Source organism: Taudactylus pleione, unplaced genomic scaffold (assembly GCF_031769625.1).
Source record: "Taudactylus pleione unplaced genomic scaffold, aTauple2 ptg000041l, whole genome shotgun sequence".
Taxonomy (NCBI): Eukaryota; Metazoa; Chordata; class Amphibia; order Anura; family Myobatrachidae; genus Taudactylus; species Taudactylus pleione.
Genome location: NW_028284443.1, coordinates 13536439 through 13554805, shown reverse-complemented (window position 1 = coordinate 13554805; position 18367 = coordinate 13536439). Strand labels below are relative to the sequence as shown.

Sequence of the window (18367 nt, the reverse complement as noted above, 5' to 3'; positions counted from 1 at the left end):
GTCTGCCTATTGGCTGCTGGATCGCGAGCCAAAAGCTCGCGGCCAGTGCCAAACCACCACCGCCGCTACTTGGCTTCCAGGCAGCGAGCTCCGCTCAGCTCACGCCCGGAGCCAAGCTTCTCCTGCCGCCACTGGTGGAAGGGACCAGGCGGTCCCTTCACCAGGTACCTGCCGCGGTGGCTTGCCCGGCGCTGGGAACAAACACTGAAAGTAGGCACAGGGTGGAGTCATTAGCCATATATGCTAGCCCTAGGTGGGAGCCCAAATCTGCAGACACTTGCCACTTAGCTGGGTGAGGCACTATGGCCAGGGAGAGAGAGAGGACAGGATCATGCCTGCTGCTGCTGGCAATGCAGGATTGCAGGGAGAGATGATCAAGGACTGACTGTGCTGGGGGAGGGGGTGATCACTCCAATCACACCCCTCCCCCTGGATACGCCACTGCCAAAAGTTAAGTGCCTACATACAGTATATTCTGCCAGATTACAATGGGAAAAATGCATAGTGACACTACAGTGGGGCTATACATTCCAGTAACACATTAATATTGGTTTGAGTGTTCTTTCAATTAAGAAAGCGAATATATATATATTTTTTATGTACTTGAAATCTGTCTGGGGGACACTGCTAAGGTGATGCTGGGTTAGGTGGGCTGGGCCATAGGAGTAGGCACCAAAGAGTTAATCTGATGGGCTCCACCCCCCAATGAACCCCTCTGCTTCCCTGAACACTCAGTTCTCTAACAAAGCTACTAGAAGAAGCAAAGTCACTGCAGTGTAATAACCATAAACTGAACGAAAACAGAAAAAGACTAGAAAGGGAGGGATCGCAGTGTGATGGATGACTAAGAAGGATATTACGGTGAACACATAAAAAATCCAATTTCCTCATCATCCAATCTGGGCGAAATTGCAAAGCTGATGCTGGGATTTCCCAAAGCAAGCCTAACAGGTGTGGGCCGGTGTGTTTGGGACTCACACTGTGGCCAAAACCAGCCTTGGCATAACCAATAGTATGAAAATGTTAAAACTTGGTGAACCAATGCACAGAAGACCAGGTTGCCACCCTGCACAACTGTTCCACCGAAGCACCGTGGCAAACAGCCCAAGGTGCTCTGACCGCACATGTTAAGTGGGCCCAGAGCGAAGTAGGAACCAGAATATCTGAAGACATATGCCTGAAGAATAGCTGCTGTCACCCACCTAGCAATAGAATGCCAGCCACGCTTAGGAGCATCCACCAACACTAATAGAGAATCAGTACAGCGGGAAGACCAAGGTACAATGGATGTACATCCATAATGCCCTCACCACATCTAAGCAATGAAGCAAAGAATTGGAAGAAGGAGGACGACCAGGAAAAGGAAGAACAATGTCCTGGTTCAGGTGAAATTTTTTACACTACTTTAGGCAAGAATGACAGCTAAGTCCTTAACACCACCCTATCATAATAAAAAATTGTTAAGGGAGGTGTACAAGACAGAACTGCCAGTTCAGATACCCTTCTATCCGAAGTAATGACTAGAAGGAAAGCAATCATAAGGGTAAGGTAACAACTCTATTGATTCCAGAGGTTGAAAAGATGGTTTTTGAAGAAGAGCATCCATGACCAAATTTAAAGCCCAAAAAAGGATAGGAGGAATGTAAGGTGGGTGGATGCGCAACACCCGCTGCAAAAAAATTTTCATCTCTGGAATATCTGCTAAATGCTTCTGAAAAAGCACAGAAAGGGCGGATACATGCCCTTTAAAGAAGACATGTGAAGACCTATTGAAAGTCAAAAAGGACAAAAGACGAGAGAGATTAAAGATATTGGCCTAAAGGTGGAGACAACCACACCAGAAAATGTACAGGCGCCAGACCTGGTGATAAATCTTGGACGTAAGTGGCTTCCTGGCCTAAAGCACAGTAGAAACCACTTTCTTGAAAACCACTGTGCTCTCAAGATCTTGGTCTCAAAAGCCACAACCAAAAAAGTTAGTCCATAAAAACTGGGGTGAAGACATGGCCCTTGTCAAAGTAGATCTTCTCTGAGGGGGGAGACGCCATGGACTGTCAAGCCAGAAGATCCTGCAGAGAGGAGTACCATGCTTGACATGGCCTATACAGGGCAGTGAAAGTGACTGGAAAACTGTGTCACCGAATCTTCTGAAGCACTTTGGCCACCATGGATAGAGGTGGAAAAAGATACTCCAGTCTGAAGGTCCATGGAAATGACAGAGCTTCCAAAGTTGTGCGAGGGTCCCTGGACCAGGCTTTGTAAGATTGGCAACATCTTGTTGAGGCGAGAGGCCATAAGGTCTATATCGGGCATACCCCCAACAGTCTGCTATGGCCTGAAAAACTTTCTGATGGAGTTCCCACTCTCCCAGGTGACGACTTAGAAAGTCCCCCTCCCAGTTCTCCAACCCGGAAATGTGGATGGCTGATATCGCAGGTACCCAGGCCTCCTCCCAAGAAAATATCTGAGCCACTGCCAACATAGCCTGGTGACACAGAGTGCCTCCCTGGCGATTGATATGTCACCGTGGTGGCATCGTCCGATTTAATGTCAACCAGCTTTTTGCGCAGAATTTCCTGAGCCAGTCTGATGGCTCTTAGTTCCAGATTGTTTATAGGGAGCAGTACCTCGGACCTGGATCAACAGCCCAGAAGCTGAGACCCATTGCTGAGATGGTTCGAGATTGGACTTTGAGTAACCACCTGGGGGATTCCACGTTTCCCTGACCACTACAAAGTCCTGAACCAGCGTCAACTCCAAACTTCCTTTCATTAGGCAAATGTCCAAGTAGGTATGATGGTAACACCCTTATTCCTGAGAAAGGCAACCCATGTGGGCTGTTATTTGTAAATATTCTGGGAGCTAAGGATAAACTGAACGGAAGAGCTCAAAACTGGAAGTGACATTCTTCCATTGTAAAACTGTTGATGAACCTGCCAAATTGGGACATGAAGTTTGGCATCCCTGGATACCAAAGATGCCTAAAATTCACCTTCTAACATGGAGCTGACAACAGAACAACTCCACCTTAAAGTGTGCTACCTCTAAGTGAAGACTGAACTGTTTTAAATGTAGAACAGGCTGGAACGAACCATTTGGTTCGTCACCAGGAAGAGGTGAGATTAGAAGCCTTGGCCCCTTTGATTTACAGGAACAATAACTCCCGACTATATAAGTGAAAGCAGTGCTGTCCTGATGGCCTCTCAATGTACCGGGTCTTGAGGTAGAGCAGTAGCAAAGAAAAAACTTGGACTGGGACCAGCCAGATCCAGAAAGTAACCCCTGTCCAAAATGTCCCATATCCAACAAACCGGTCCTGACAGGGGCCAGACAACCCGAAACTGGAATAAGCAGACCCCTACCACATGAGGGTGGGAGAAACTTCTGCCTCGAAAGGAGTCACGACGATAAGAGGTAGACTGAAATTTCGATCCGCCTGCCAAGATCGGAGCCAAAGCAAACAACAAACCAAGACTGCCAGAGCTGAAATCATTAACAGTGAAGCTACATCCAAAGCTGCATCTCCCATATATATTGAAGCCTCTCGGATCTGGTCTACCAAGGCAAGGAGCTCAGCGGAATCAGCATCAGATTGCATGCTTGAAGCCAACCGTCCAGTCCAAGATTCCAGAGCCTAGTTTACCCAAGAAATCACCAATGCTGAATGTAAAGAAGCTCCTGTGAAACAATTAATAGATCTTAGCAATCCTTCATTTTTTCTCTCAGACTGATTCGTTAAGTACTAGCCTGCGTAATAGGAAGAACCATAGCTTTCGAAAGCCTGGTGATAGGCGCATCTAGTCAGGGAGGCACCTCCCACTTTGTAGTGTCCTCATCTAATAACTGATAAACCGACTTAAACCACCTTGGATCCTAAAACAGTCTGTCAGGCTTTAACCATTCATCTGTCAATGTATTCACGAAATGTAAAAATTGCAGAAAAGTGACCACGGTTTCTTTTTATGCATAAACAGAGAATATGAGGTACCTGCCTTGGTACCATCTGCCTCCTGAATGATCTGCCTGACTACAGCAATCAAATCCTGAACTCCCAGACTAGCTGGGGAATCCTCTTACCAACCAGTCTGATCTTCCCAATCGGGATCTAGAAGTACTCCTTCCTCCTGATAAGATTCTGAATCATATTCTCCAGGGAAAGTAATCTGTTGGGATCCAGAACACTTCCAAGACATTCCAAATGAAACTGCAATCTTGTCCATGGAGGCTGAAACACTATAAAGGCATATTTCAAAATTACGGACCCATAGAAGGATCCAGCTCTGGGGATGCTAATGAATCCTGCTGAGCCCCTGGAAGAGTGGAAACACAAATCTCAGACTGATGATCCATTCTTCTAATCAGATTTGCAATTGCCTCTGCCATAGATTTAGACCATTCCGGGACAGCAGACTCCCGCGTTATGACCGCGAGGGTTCGCCATATATGCCAGCTCACAGAGCACACAAGGGGTACCAGGCTATGTGCAACCTTTAGAATAGGAATTCAGGAATAAAACATTGCGGAGAAAGAGCCCTGTTTAGACTTAGAGGCTCTCTCTCCCTTTCCAGCAATACTGTTAGACAGGTATAAGCAAACCCAAATGTAATCCGATATAAATAAATATACCTATATGTACATATATCCTGCCCTAAGTTTCAAGTGACAAGGTGCAGGAAACCCTTTTTTCCAGACAGCGTTTGAATCAAAGGCTTGGTATAAAGAGGTGTTGTTGAGTTAGAATCAAAGAGGTTAAAGTGGTGAAGGATAGTTTGCAGGTGAACATGCAATGCTCTGAGAGAGGCAAAGGAGTGGTAGAGAAACCAGAAACTGAATAAAGTCTCTAGAAAACAAGTTTAAGGCAGTGGATTTGACCCACTGGAGTTGTCAACTACTTTAGGTTAAATTCTAGTTTTGCCTACTTGGAGTTTAACTAGTTTTATGTGAAAAATATATTTCTAATTTGCATAACTTAAAAAGACATAAGGGGCAATATATTCAAATGTTCTGGGTCGTAGCTGAAATATAGTACACCATAAAACATACATCATAAATCATACCTCCATGTACAATACAGTGTATAGAGCACACAATGTGGCATCCTACAATAATCATCATCAATTAAATAAGACCTCATTTCCAACAAAAATCAGGTGTGATTGGGGATGCGAAAAGGGACAGGATTTAGTGAGGAGAAATCAGAGGCCTGAAGCTTTATTGAAAGACAGACATAGAAGAAAAAATGGCATAAACAGAACATTTTCAACAGCGATCAAGTGAAAGAACGATACACAGAAGGAAAAGAATATTGATTTAGCACTCTTCTTTACAGGATTGTCTATGATAGAATAGTGGCTTAGCAGACTTATGCCGCGTATCCACTTGCTGATTAAAATGAGCGATTGAATGATAACGATATCGTTCAATCGCTCATTAATCGGACATGAAAATGTCGAAAACAGCGATGCACGCTCCCGCTGGTAGTTTTCTACTTCAATCATCGCCTGAGCATGCTGGTCAATCTGCCAATAACGACAGATTGACCATGTTCAGGGATGAGGGAGGATGCCTGCATTGAACGACTGATCGTTCAGTGTAGGCACTGCAGGGGAAGAGGAACGACTGTACAATTACTATGTTGTAATCATACTGTTGTTCCACTATCTGCTAGTGGATACGCACCTTTAGGGGTCTATTTACGAAGCTTTGTTAGGAGATAAAGTGAACGGTGATAAGGTACCAGCTAATAAGCTCCTAACTGCCATGTCACAGGCAGTGTTTGAAAAATGGCAGTTAGGAGCTAATTGGCTGGTACCTTATCACCGTTCACTTTATCTCTTAACAAAGCTTAGTAAATAGAACCCTGTGAATCAGCCTGCTGAAGACCTGGATCAACATAGTGACCTTTATTAAAAGTAATTTCTAAGCCATCTACTAGTTTACTAATAAAAATAAGTCACAGAAAAATATAATACCAAAGGCGCTTATTGGTTAATATATGCAATTAAGTTATTTGTGGGCTTCAGCAGTTGTTTTAATAAACTTCTGTGGAGTTTATACTAATTGGACACACAATAAAAATTGATTAAAAACACCACTTGAAGTCTCCAAAACAATAAAATTTATATAAAGGTTCCAAAGGTAATTAAAACATTTTATATGCAAAAACACACAAATTCAATAAAACATTTATATTCTCTAGTTAGTTGTGCAAATTGCTATTATGGTGGGAAATTACAACACAGTATATTCGACACAATGCAGCATAAATGTAGAATGTAAGCTCTCACAAGCAGGGCCCTCTTCCCTCACGTGCTTCTACTTCCCTTACTTATACTTTAATTTACAACAGCACCTAACACTCTGCTGCTTATTTGTTATGCAGCAATGTTTATTAATCATGTATATGTCCTGCATTGTTTGTACTGTTAATAACTGTTTTTCTTGTGTGTGCTCATTTGTTTATGTACTTTGCAAGGCGTTGCGGAACCCTTGTGGTGCCATATAAAAAAAGGATAATAAATTTACAAAATAATTTTCTTCCCATATTGTCAAAGGTATGCACTAAATATCTTTACACTGATATAATGTATCATATACTGGAAGAAATAGTATCCTTTCCCTGAGATCAGGAGAAAGCGCTAGATGTTGATATATTAGTCACATTGTGCTGTGGAATTGAAGAACCACTTCAATCCTATGTAGGTTAGGAAATTTAATGTTCCATTTAAATTGGACAATTTAGGTGGATATGTTGTCAGTGACTGAAAACCTTTCTGGGTATGCGTGATCAGAAAATATACGTATATATCGCCTCAATGTGAAAGAGTTCTCACAGTAGTCTTTCGTGCACTACTATTGGTTTCACTTTGTAATCACTAGACCTAGCCGTCCTTGTTAATAGGAATTCCACCGTAGATTGTATAGAGTCCCCACGTCCTTAAATTCGCAGTTCAAATATCGGGTAAGTCGGAGGGAGGCAGAAGAATGCCCCTCGGTGTGATGGTGTTGTGCTGCTATAGGCTATGGACTACACAACGCAATAAATGAGGACCTCCCCAGCAATGGCCACGGTGCATGAGTGTTCTGTAGACCACGCATAAAACTGGAGTCCCGGCACAGGAGTTGAGACTGCTGACTTGGTCCCTTCACTCCAAGCACATTGCAGGGATGGGCTCTGTACCTACAGGTGCTCTTTAACACATTTGGCCAATATGATCGCATACTGCAATGCGATCATGGGCGCTACTATGGCACCCAGATTGTATTGAGTATGTGATCACTGATAAATGGGCCCCATAGAGAGAGAGTAGAGATGCGAGATAAGAGAGAAAATTGCAGAAGAGGTGGGCATGTGAGAGATTAGGAGAGTGTGAGGGAGATAGGATAACAGAGAGAGGACAATGAGAGAAAGCGTTAAGAAAGAGCGTTAATGAGAGAATAGGGATGAGAGTGTTGGGGTACGACAGCATCCAAGAGAGGGAGATGAGAAAGTACACTAGGTAGAGCTATAGATGTGTCCACATACATCTATCCTCCATGTGCTACAAGTCGCGTTACACAATGTGCGAATGCCATACGACTCTGTAGTGCTAAGCATCTTTTAATGTGACTTTTTCCCTTAAAATGTATCAGATTCACAAAAATGATGTGAATAGGATATGCGGCAAGCCTATATTCTGTGTGTGACTGCAGCTGTATCTGCAACAAAATGCTACATTACAGTGTCACCTCGAACAGACGCTCTGCGCTACAGAGTTGTGCCATGGCATGGCGTGACTAGAAAGACTGTTTAACACGCAAGGAGGCTAGATGTATGTGGACACATCTGTAGGTAAGAGCTCACGCAAGAAAAAGTAAGCATGCGGTGCTATTTCCATAGCGCCAGTTTGGTCAAAACATAGCAAACAGAGAATTTAGTACACTGTATGTAAAAGATCACTGCATCTAATTCAGTTTTTCCGCCAAAGGACACTGCATTGTCCCTCGCCCTCCCTGCCGAAATGAATGGTCTCCATCTGCAACATTATTCCCATAGCTACCAAAGGTGCCTAACTTTGTACCCACTTTTCAATACTTTTTTGTCATGTTAGATTCAAATTAATTATTTTTTTATTTTTCATTGAGTCTTAGAATTTTATATTTAGAGATTTAAATGCAAAAAATTATTACAATCAAATACAATATACATGACATAACGGGGGCTGTAGTACAAGATCCAGCATTGTACATGATGTGGGTTCGTTGCACCATATTATAAGCAGGTAGTTCTTGGAGACTGTCTAAATTATTGGCAACTATGTACATCATCTGTATAAAGTACTAATATTCTACCAGTAATACCTTGTAGTAATGGGGTAGATGTAGTAAGCCTTGGAGAGAAAGTGGAGAGCGATAAAGTACCAACCAATCAGCTCCTGTCATTTTTCAAAAAGAGCCTTTAAAATGACAGTTAGAAGCTGATTGGTTGGTACTTTATCTCTCTCCAAGGCTTAGTACATCTCCCACAAAGAGAAAACTTAAATGTATTTCGCACAACTACTGTAACAGAATCAAAATCATATATGTCCTATGAGATGAATAAAATGCTTTTATATCTTTGTAAATCAATAGACTTGTCATGTTGGCATTCTGCTAAAACCACAATAACATCTTCAGTTAAATCTCTAAAGATTAACAGTAATTGCCTAATTAAATTGCTGCCTTATTTCAAGGAACACATTGATTTGGTGAGTTGTATAAGAAATGACAGCTGCATATTGGACTTTAACTCTCATGGTTGTCAGATAAACACAAGCAAAGTCACCCAACATTTTATTTGAATCAGATGACATCTAAAATGAGGTAATTTTACATCTAGCTAAGATGTTTGCCAGGCCTGACTACTACAAAAACTGACAGAATATTTAAAAAAAAAAAGGTTTACAATAATTAATATGCATGATAGTATAGCTAGGAGAACTGAAACTCCAAATTTATTTTTACTGCTGTAGCGATGATGTGCAGATGTTTTTATTACATGCAGTACGCATTTTCTACCACTAGATGTTACATTGAAACATTCAATCTTTGTCTGTACTGGAATCTTTACTGAAATCAGTGGTAAAAACCCTGTAATAAATAAATAAAACATGTAGCATGCACAATGACATGAAGACTCCTGTTAGGTGGTGACCGACCTAGCCTGTGTACCCTGGTGCTGATTTACACTTTAGCAAGTGAAACCAACTCTCATTCATCAACTGTTTTAGTAGGATACCGTAGTATGGATTTCAAAAGTGGGAAACACTGTCCATTATTTTATTTTATATGGTGTTTTTAGGGAGTGGTGGGGAATTTAATCATTTCTGTAAAAAGCAGTAAGATCAAAAATGATCACTTGCAAACAAAAAGTATTAATTACTGTATTATGCCTACATGAGACAAAACAGTAATGCATGAACGGTGCAAAGTGAAAAATAGTGATGCCCCAGGTGCCCTTCAATGCTTGCCACACTTATATAAAAAGTTTCACAGGCACCTACCTATCATTGTCTTAAATACCACCCAAGTCTAGCTTAGCCCTCATCTCCCAAACCTAGGAACATGCACATGCAGGTTATGTAATAGAAAATTAAGTGTGGAAGTAACCCAGACATTGACACTACAGTACATTTCCAGTTAACAAACAAGACACCAAACTGTCACTGAGTAGTTTTTATCATATAATTTCTTCCTGCATAGTCTCTGGTTGCATCATACAAATTTCAGTTGTAATGTAATACTCTGATGAATTCCCCTTGAAGATTACCTGAAGGTTATGCTCACAGTGACTTCACTGCATCAGATATCAACTGGATAAAAACAGTGACGTTCCACTATTGCATGCAGTGGGGAGGAGAGGAAAGGATACCTTTTGTCCATTTGTGCTCAATAAATTAAGATTAATTAAAAAAAAATTAGTTTGAACGCTATTCACAGGGAGCAGCATCTCCCCCACACTCTACAATCCTCAGATCTTTACTTTTATCTACCCGCCACTATTTCTGAGCAACATACTTTTACAAACTGTGGGCCTGATTCAGAGATGTACATTCATCCAATGATGAAAGCACATCTCCGATGGCTAGGGATCTGTGCAGGACCCATTCTGAGCATGTGCAGAACGATTATGCTTGCAGACCCCCCCTTCCCAAGCCGAAGCATGATTGACAAGCTTCAGCACCCGCAGCGTGACCAGAGGAGCAACATCGGTCGTGAGTTACGACGGTGCTCGCAAATGCAGCAAAGTGGTGTCTTACACCTCCTTCTGCATGAATTGCAAAGCTGCTTGTGTGTGGCTCGGCAATTCCATCCATCTCTGAATCAGGCCCTGTGTAAGAAATACATGAAAAGCAAATTTCTACAGTGTCAGAAAAACATACCAACAAATGAAGGTAGCAATGGAACTTTGGGGGCCAATATGCTACGATCTCTTCACAATTTTTAGAAATGGGTCCTCATCACTACAGAGATGGGTTATAGGAATAAACAACTGGCTCTATATTGAAACTGTCTCTGAGGTAAAAACCTCTCTGTAGCGTGGTTGAGGAGTTACTTCTCACAGGAGCCCACAGTAGCAGCGCAGGTTCCACTCTAGCTCTCAAGAGACACTGCCCTGACCAACTGCCAGTCACTTCCAACTGTCACTGGCCTTACCCCTCGACACTGCTCATGTGAGGAGCTATTGGGGGTGCAGTTACAGAAAAAAAAATTATATAAAAAAAAAAAAAAAAGGTAAATAAATTTTGGCCCAAGACATTACGCGTCATAGTTAATGAGAGGTTCAGGAACTGAGTTCCTGCTGAAACATAGTACTAGTGGCGGGCAAATAACAGGAAAGATCCCAATCCTCTCCTAACTGCTGCTCCTGAGTATCCTGCTCATCTGCCTGCTGGCAAGAACTGCCATTCAGCTCTCCTCTCTCCAACTATCTTTATTTTATTTTTTTATTATCATCAACTTTATTAATAATGTCACTGGCCTATACTCCGTTTGCAAATATGGCCTCCTTCCAGTGGGATCTCATCTCTTATGACATTGCTGTCATCAGAGTCACCTGTAAAGCAGTAGTCTGCAACGGTGGGGTCCCATCTGTGGCTGGGACAACTGATACCATGCAACTGCGGGAGATCTCACACACATCACAAAATTGTCCTCCTGAGCTGACAAACTCTGGCTCACCTGGAATTGTCCCTATAGGGGACATTTTCTAATTGGCATGTATTTGGAGTTACTTATTTGTTTTTAAAATGGTATGATATATTACAGATCAAACTGCTAAAAAACTGCTGTTTTACAAAGCACCACTTTGAAAACTGCCATCCTGATTTTATTTACATTTTTTTTTAAATAACATTTTTTAACTGCATCAAATGGTACAAAGGTAAAGCAAATAATGAACAAACAGGAGAAATCACTCCTACATAGAAAAGACCTAGAGATGTGTCCTTATACATTCTTGCTGCAGTTGCGCCACACATCCCCACTCTTGGCGCACCAGGCCCGTGTGACTCTAGCACCGGGTATCTCTTCAAATCTTTTTCATCAGAAAACGTGTCTTAGTTGCAATGTGATGCAACGAGGATGCACCAGCAGACTGTGCAGACTGCGCTGATTAATTTCATATGCGACACTTGCATATCCGTGTGCGACTGAGTATTTGCATCTGTATACGAAGTGCTACAATGCAGCAGCCGCAGCTTTTTTCCATGTCAAGTTTAGTTCAGCTTCATTTACAGACTCAGTTGCACATAGATATACAAGTTTTGCATATCAAATCAATCAGTGCAGTCTCCTGGTGCGTCCTATTACATCACATTGCGACTAAGGTGCATTTTTTGGGAAAAATGACGCCCGGCTTTAGCAAGTCGCACAGGACCTGGCGACTTACTCACGCCAGGCATATCGCACCACAGGCTAGATGTATGAGGGACACATCTGCAGTATTCAGTTAAATACTTCTCAATAATATGAGATATGGTAAGAACTTACCCTTGTTATCTCTATTTCTACGAAGTCCATAGGGTTCCACAGGATACCTTGGGTATAGGTGTGACGTCAGTCGCAGGGCACCAAAGAGTTAAGCTTTCAGCCTCCCAGGATGCACTAGGTCCCCCTCCTATACCCCGCCCCCAGGCCAAGGCACCTCAGTTAGTTACCAAGCCATAGGCCGGAGGAGGAGAAGGAAGAGAGAGAAGAAAGATCTGGACACATACAAGAATCACATTCTCACCAGAGGGAGACGGAAAACCGGTGACCAGAGCAAAGCCCATCTGCAGCACAGGTGCGACAGGGCGGGAGTCCTGTGGAACCCTATGGACTTCGTAGAAATAGAGATAACAAGGGTAAGTTCTTACCATATCTCATATTTTCTACTTCAGGGTCCATAGGGTATCCACAGGATACCTTGGGGATGTCCCAAAGCAGTATCCTTTAAGGGTGGGGACGCTCCTGTGCAGAAAGGAGAATCCGCCGCCCGAAGGAAGCATCCTGAGAGGCGAAGGTGTCAAACCTGTAATACCTCATGAAGGTATGGACAGAAGACCACGTAGCAGCCTTGCAGATCTGAACTGCCGAGGCACCACGTCGAGCTGCCCACAAAGGACCCACAGACCTAGTGGAATGAGCCTTCAGAGAAGGAGGGACCGGTAGGCCTTCATGAAGATAAGCTTCAGAAATAGCCATACGGATCCAGGCTGCCAAAGTTTGCTTTGAAGCAGGCCAACCCTTTTTACGGAAGCCATAGAGGACAAAAAAAGCGTCCGACTTCATAAACGAAGAAGTGCGGTCAACATAAGTCCTTAAGGCCCGCACAACATCCAAAGAGGCCTCACCCACGGAAAGACCCGGTGAGTTAAAGGCCGGAACAACTATTTCCTCGTTAACATGAAACTGGGAAACAACTTTGGGAAGAAACTCGGGCCGAGTGCGGAGCACTGCCCTGTTCCCATGAAAAACCAAGAAAGGGGGTCTACAAGAAAGAGCCCCTAACTCAGAAACACGTCTGGCCGAAGCAATGGCCAGAAGGAAAACAGTCTTAGCTGTTAGCCATTTAATATCCACTGAGCCCAGTGGTTCAAACGGCGGTCCTTGGAGAGCCCTCAGGACCACAGCCAAATCCCAAGGCGCCACAGGTGGAACAAAGGGCGGCTGAATACGGAGAACACCTTGCATAAAGGTGCGCACATCCGGGATTGTAGCAAATCTACGGTGAAACCAGACAGATAGGGCCGAAACCTGTACCTTCAAAGAAGCAAGGCGAAGCCCATGATCTAGTCCCGCTTGCATGAAGGCGAGAATCCGAGACAGACGAAACTCCCGCGGTGCATAACCTCTCGGTCGACAACACTGGAAGAACGTATGCCACACGCGATGGTATATCCTCGCGGAAGACGGTTTCCGAGCTCGTAACATGGTACGCACCACAGAGCTGGAAAACCCCCGGGACCTCAGCATGGCCGTCTCAACAGCCACGCCGTCAAAGACAGCCGAGTCAGGTCCGGGTGAAGGCAAGGACCCTGAGACAGAAGGTCCGGTCGTAGCGGCAACCGCAGAGGACTGTCCACGGACAGACCCTGAAGGTCTGAGAACCAGTGCCGTCTGGGCCACGCGGGAGCTATCAACAGGAGCGTCCCTTCTTCCTGTTTGAATTTCCGGATTACCCGTGGAAGAAGGGAGACCGGAGGGAAGAGGTATGCGAACCGGAACGTCCACCAGACGGACAGAGCATCCACCAGAGACGCCCCTTCGTCTCTTGTGTGAGACCCGTACACCGGCAACTTGTTGTTGTACCGGGACGCCATGAGGTCGATTTCTGGAAGACCCCACCTGTCCACCAGTAGTTGAAAAACGTCCGGGTGCAGGGACCATTCCCCTGGATGAACGTCCTGGCGACTTAGAAAGTCCGCCTCCCAATTTAGCACTCCCGGGATGAAGACCGCTGATATGGCCGGAAGATTGCGCTCCGCCCAAACCAGGATCCGAGAGACCTCTACGAGAGCCGCCCGACTGCGAGTTCCTCCTTGCCTGTTTATGTAGGCCACGGTGGTAGTGTTGTCCGACTGGACCTGCACCGGGTGACCCTGGAGAAACCGCTGTGCCTGCAGGAGAGCATTGAAGACCGCACGGAGTTCCAAGATATTTATTGGAAGCTCCGCTTCTGTCGGCGTCCACCTGCCCTGGAACAAGTGTGGACCCGAAACTGCTCCCCAGCCCTGAAGACTGGCGTCCGTTGTCAACAGGACCCAATTTGGAACCCAGAACGGACGTCCCTTGTTGAGGTGGGTCGTCTTTAACCACCACGCAAGGGACAGGCGAACCTCCGGGGTGAGCACAATCGTCTGGAACTTCAGAGACTGAGGCAGCCCGTTCCACTTGGACAGGATCAGGCACTGCAGAGGTCTGGAGTGAAACAGGGCGTATTCCACCATGTCGAACACAGACACCATGGAGCCCAGTAACCTCATCGCCGAGTGTAAGGACACCCGGCGGCTGTGTAGACAACTGCGCACCCTTGACTGTAAAGCAGAGATCTTGTCCTCCGTCACGAAGATCCTTTGCTGTCCCGAGTCCAATAAGGCTCCAAGATGCAGAATCCTCCGAGACGGGATTAGAGTGGACTTCTGCCAGTTGATTAGCCAGCCGTGCCGTTGCAGCAGTGCAATGGTCAGGTCCAAGTGGTGTAACAGGAGCTCTGGAGATCCTGCCACCAATAACAGGTCGTCCAAGTATGGCAACATGCGGTCTCCTTGCAGCCGCAGAGAAGCCGCCATGACCGCCATCACCTTGGTGAAAACACGTGGTGCTGTCGCCAGGCCAAAAGGTAACGCCCGAAACTGGAAGTGGTCGCTGCGGATTGCAAACCGAAGGAACTCTTGATGGCGCAAAAGAATAGGGACATGCAGGTAAGCGTCCTGTATGTCCAACGACACCATGTAGTCCCCAGGTTCCAGCTCCAGAATGATGGACCGTAGGGTCTCCATCCGAAACTTCGGGACCCGCAAAGACTTGTTGAGTGCTTTGAGGTTGAGAATCGGACGATAGGACCCATTGGGTTTCTGTACCAAAAATAGATTTGAATAGAAACCCTGGCCCCTCTGGGAGAATGGAACAGGCACTATAACTCCAGCCTGGAGCATAGTGTGCAATACCTTCCACAGCTCCGTAGCCTTGTTCCGGTCTGATGGTAGACCCGTGGTGAAGAATCGAGCCGGGGGTCTGTGCCGGAAGGAGAGGGCGTACCCGTGGGAGACCACCTCCAGAACCCAAGTGTCTGTCGTAGTGAACGACCAACACCGGGAGAACTGCAGCAGGCATCCTCTCACCCTGGGATCCCCCAAAGGGAGGCCCGGACCGTCAGGCCGCAGGCTTGTCATCTGGCTTGGGGGCCGGACGTCTGGTACTCCATGCCTGTTTCCGGGGCTTGACCGATTTCTTAGGGCCAGCCTGTCGAGGAAACGACTGTGGTTTGGGCCTGCCCTGGGCCCTAGATGACCGAAAGGACGATGGTCCAGAACCAGAAGGAGCAGCGGCCGACGGGAGACAAGCAGATTTGGCTGCCGCCAGCGTGGCCACAATCTTATCCAGATCCGGACCGAAGAGAACTTCTCCGGTAAACGGCAACGCTTCCAGACCTTTCTTGGAATCTGCGTCCGCCTTCCAGGATCGCAGCCACAAGGTGTGACGAGCAGCTACCGCTGCTGAAGAAATTCTAGACACCAGAGTACTAATGTCTAGAGCCGCCTCGTTGATGTAGGTGGCCGAATCACGGAGATTGCCAATCAACTCCGCCTGTTCGGCCGGACAGTCGGATTCAAAAGAAGCCTCTAATGAATCCGCCCAGCGCTCCATCGCTCTGGCAACCCAGCAAATGGCCATAGCCAGCCGTGCTGCCCCCCCTGCAAGGGAATAAGCGGACTTCAGGCAGATTTCTACCTTGCGGTCCGTAGCATCCTTAAGGGAGGACATGGATGGCATCGGCAATGTGGCACTACGGACAAGACGGGTCACGTGAGAATCCACCTGTGGAGGGGATTCCCACTTAGCAAAATAATTATCCGCGAACGGCTGGTATCTTTTGCCAGGTTGTTTCCACGCCTCCTCTAAATGGTCCACCAACTGACCCGAAAGAGGAAAGACTGTGGCATCGCCCTTCACATCTTTGAAAAAGGCATACTTAGATTTAGCCGCTGGGGGAACTTCGTCCTCAATCACCAAGGCTGTGCGGACCGCCCGAATAAGTCCAGGAATATATACTTTGGACTTTGCATCAGCGTCCTTAGTATGGAGAGGTTCCTGATCGTAAGGATCCAGAATCTCCCCATCATCAGACGTCCCTTCGTCATCCTCATAAGGAGCGGACAGAGACGCCACCGGCCTTTTATGAGGCCGCATCACAGACTCCCCTTACAACACATCCGACAAGTGCTGTACAGAACTCGTCAGGGAGTTAACCCACGCTGGCTCCTGAGAACCCGGGAGCGGGGAAATAGGGAGACTGTGGGGTACCACCAATTGTCGTGGGAACCCCTGCATGGGTGACGACACCACAGACTGCTGGGACAAACCCATCGGAGTAAACGCGGGCTGCGGAGCTAACTGGCCCACTAAAGCTGTTAACGCCTGAGCGAAACAAGCCCAGGGCGGCTCCTGTACCGGTGCTGTAACCGTAATAGGCCGTGCCATGGACAAACACTGCCGGCAAAGGCCCTCCGCGCTACCCTCCCCCTCCGCTAACGGTACTTTGCACGTGGTACACTGTAGCCGGAGGGGAAAATCACTTTCAGACATGATGGCACCACGTATGTGACCTCTCTCACCAATTAAGTATTAAATAGGCGAGAGACCACCCTGCAGCACCGCACTGCAAGGGCTTTAGAAGAAAGAACAGGGACAGTAATAAAGCTGACAGTTTTGAGAAGATACAGTTACAGGCAGCAGCGCTAGCACAGTCACATACAATGCAGAGAAATAACAATTCCTGCACTAACAGCGCTGATCACTCAACTACACAGACACAGGGCCTGGTAGGACACAGCGCTGCATACACAGACCTGAGCCACAGCGGAGGAGAGGTATGCGGGGGGACCCAGACCACGATGCTTCCTTCCAGGCTTCCAGCAGCGTTCACCATGCGTTGCAGAGAAGATGGCCGCCGAGGAGCAGAGAGAAGCTGGCCTGGGGGAGGAGCGCTGACACAGGACCAGTCAGCACAGTGCAGAGAGGGCTGTGTGCAGCGGGGGAGGCGCCGGCTGTGAGACAGGGAAGGCGCGCTCCCCTGGCATGCATTTAACCCCTGGGACGCCGCAGCGCTACCGCTCTGCTGCGGTCCGCTGTCCCAGGGGGTAGTGGAAAGAGCAGGTTCAGTACCTGGCTCCACGCTGCAGCCAGTCCCCAGGGAGCCCCCTGCCTGGGGACTTAGGACCATGTGACCAGCGGGGACCCACCGCGGGACCCCGCTGCTTACCTTTGTCCCCCTCGGATCCGGCCATGGTCCGGAACATCTGGGGTCACCGCTAGCTGTGACCCCAGATGCTCACCAGCATCCCCGGATCGGTACCGTTCTGGTACCGGCGGGGGTAGGGAAGACAGCATGGACGTCAGGACTGACTGTCCATGCTGTACATCCAGATGTGCAGCCACAGCTGCACTGAAGAAAGCTTCAGGGGCTCTTCTAGCCCCCACTCCGACAGGTGCACCCGACGCCGGCCGGGCACCAAACTAAACTGAGGTGCCTTGGCCCAGGGGCGGGGTATAGGAGGGGGACCTAGTGCATCCTGGGAGGCTGAAAGCTTAACTCTTTGGTGCCCTGCGACTGACGTCACACCTATACCCAAGGTATCCTGTGGATACCCTATGGACCCTGAAGTAGAAAAGGAGTATTGTAAACATGATGCAAAGTAGTTTGTAAGCATTGTGTGTTCACACATGTTTAGCTTGAACAAGATAACTTAGTCACAGCCACATGTACAGAAAGCACAAAAATAGCACATTTTAAGTAATTCCAAATGCAATCAGATGGTGTATATGAATGTTTTTACTCAAGTCTCAACATGCAATACAAATTTAACTGAAAACACCCATGTGTATGTAGACTTATATGCATGCTATCGTCCTAGACATTCTGTATCACTTACTGAGGTCTTGAGGCTTCAGCTTGATCTGTTTGGAGTTTTTCGCCTCCCTCTACTTCCATAGTACAATAAACAATTCTGTTTGAAGCAACTGATTTCAAGCCTTGGACTTCAGAGATAACAATCTATAGGGGCATCACAAACCAAAATACATTAATTCTTTCCGCATAATATATAATGTTCATATCCACTCAAGGCTGCCCCAGCAAGTAGAGACT

The 18367-nt window shown here is 46.4% G+C and overlaps 1 protein-coding gene across 8 annotated transcripts in view; it reads right to left on the bottom strand.

Moving 5' to 3' along the window:
• The window catches only part of CADPS2 (calcium dependent secretion activator 2), a 651719-nt gene that overhangs the window by 513977 nt on the left and 119375 nt on the right, over positions 1-18367 (bottom strand). For all 8 annotated transcript variants that reach the window (XM_088457657.1, XM_088457656.1, XM_088457658.1 and 5 more), the window contains exon 6: positions 18153-18274. In XM_088457657.1, coding sequence (XP_088313783.1) covers positions 18153-18274 — 122 coding nt within the window. The remainder of the gene's footprint in view (positions 1-18152; positions 18275-18367) is intronic.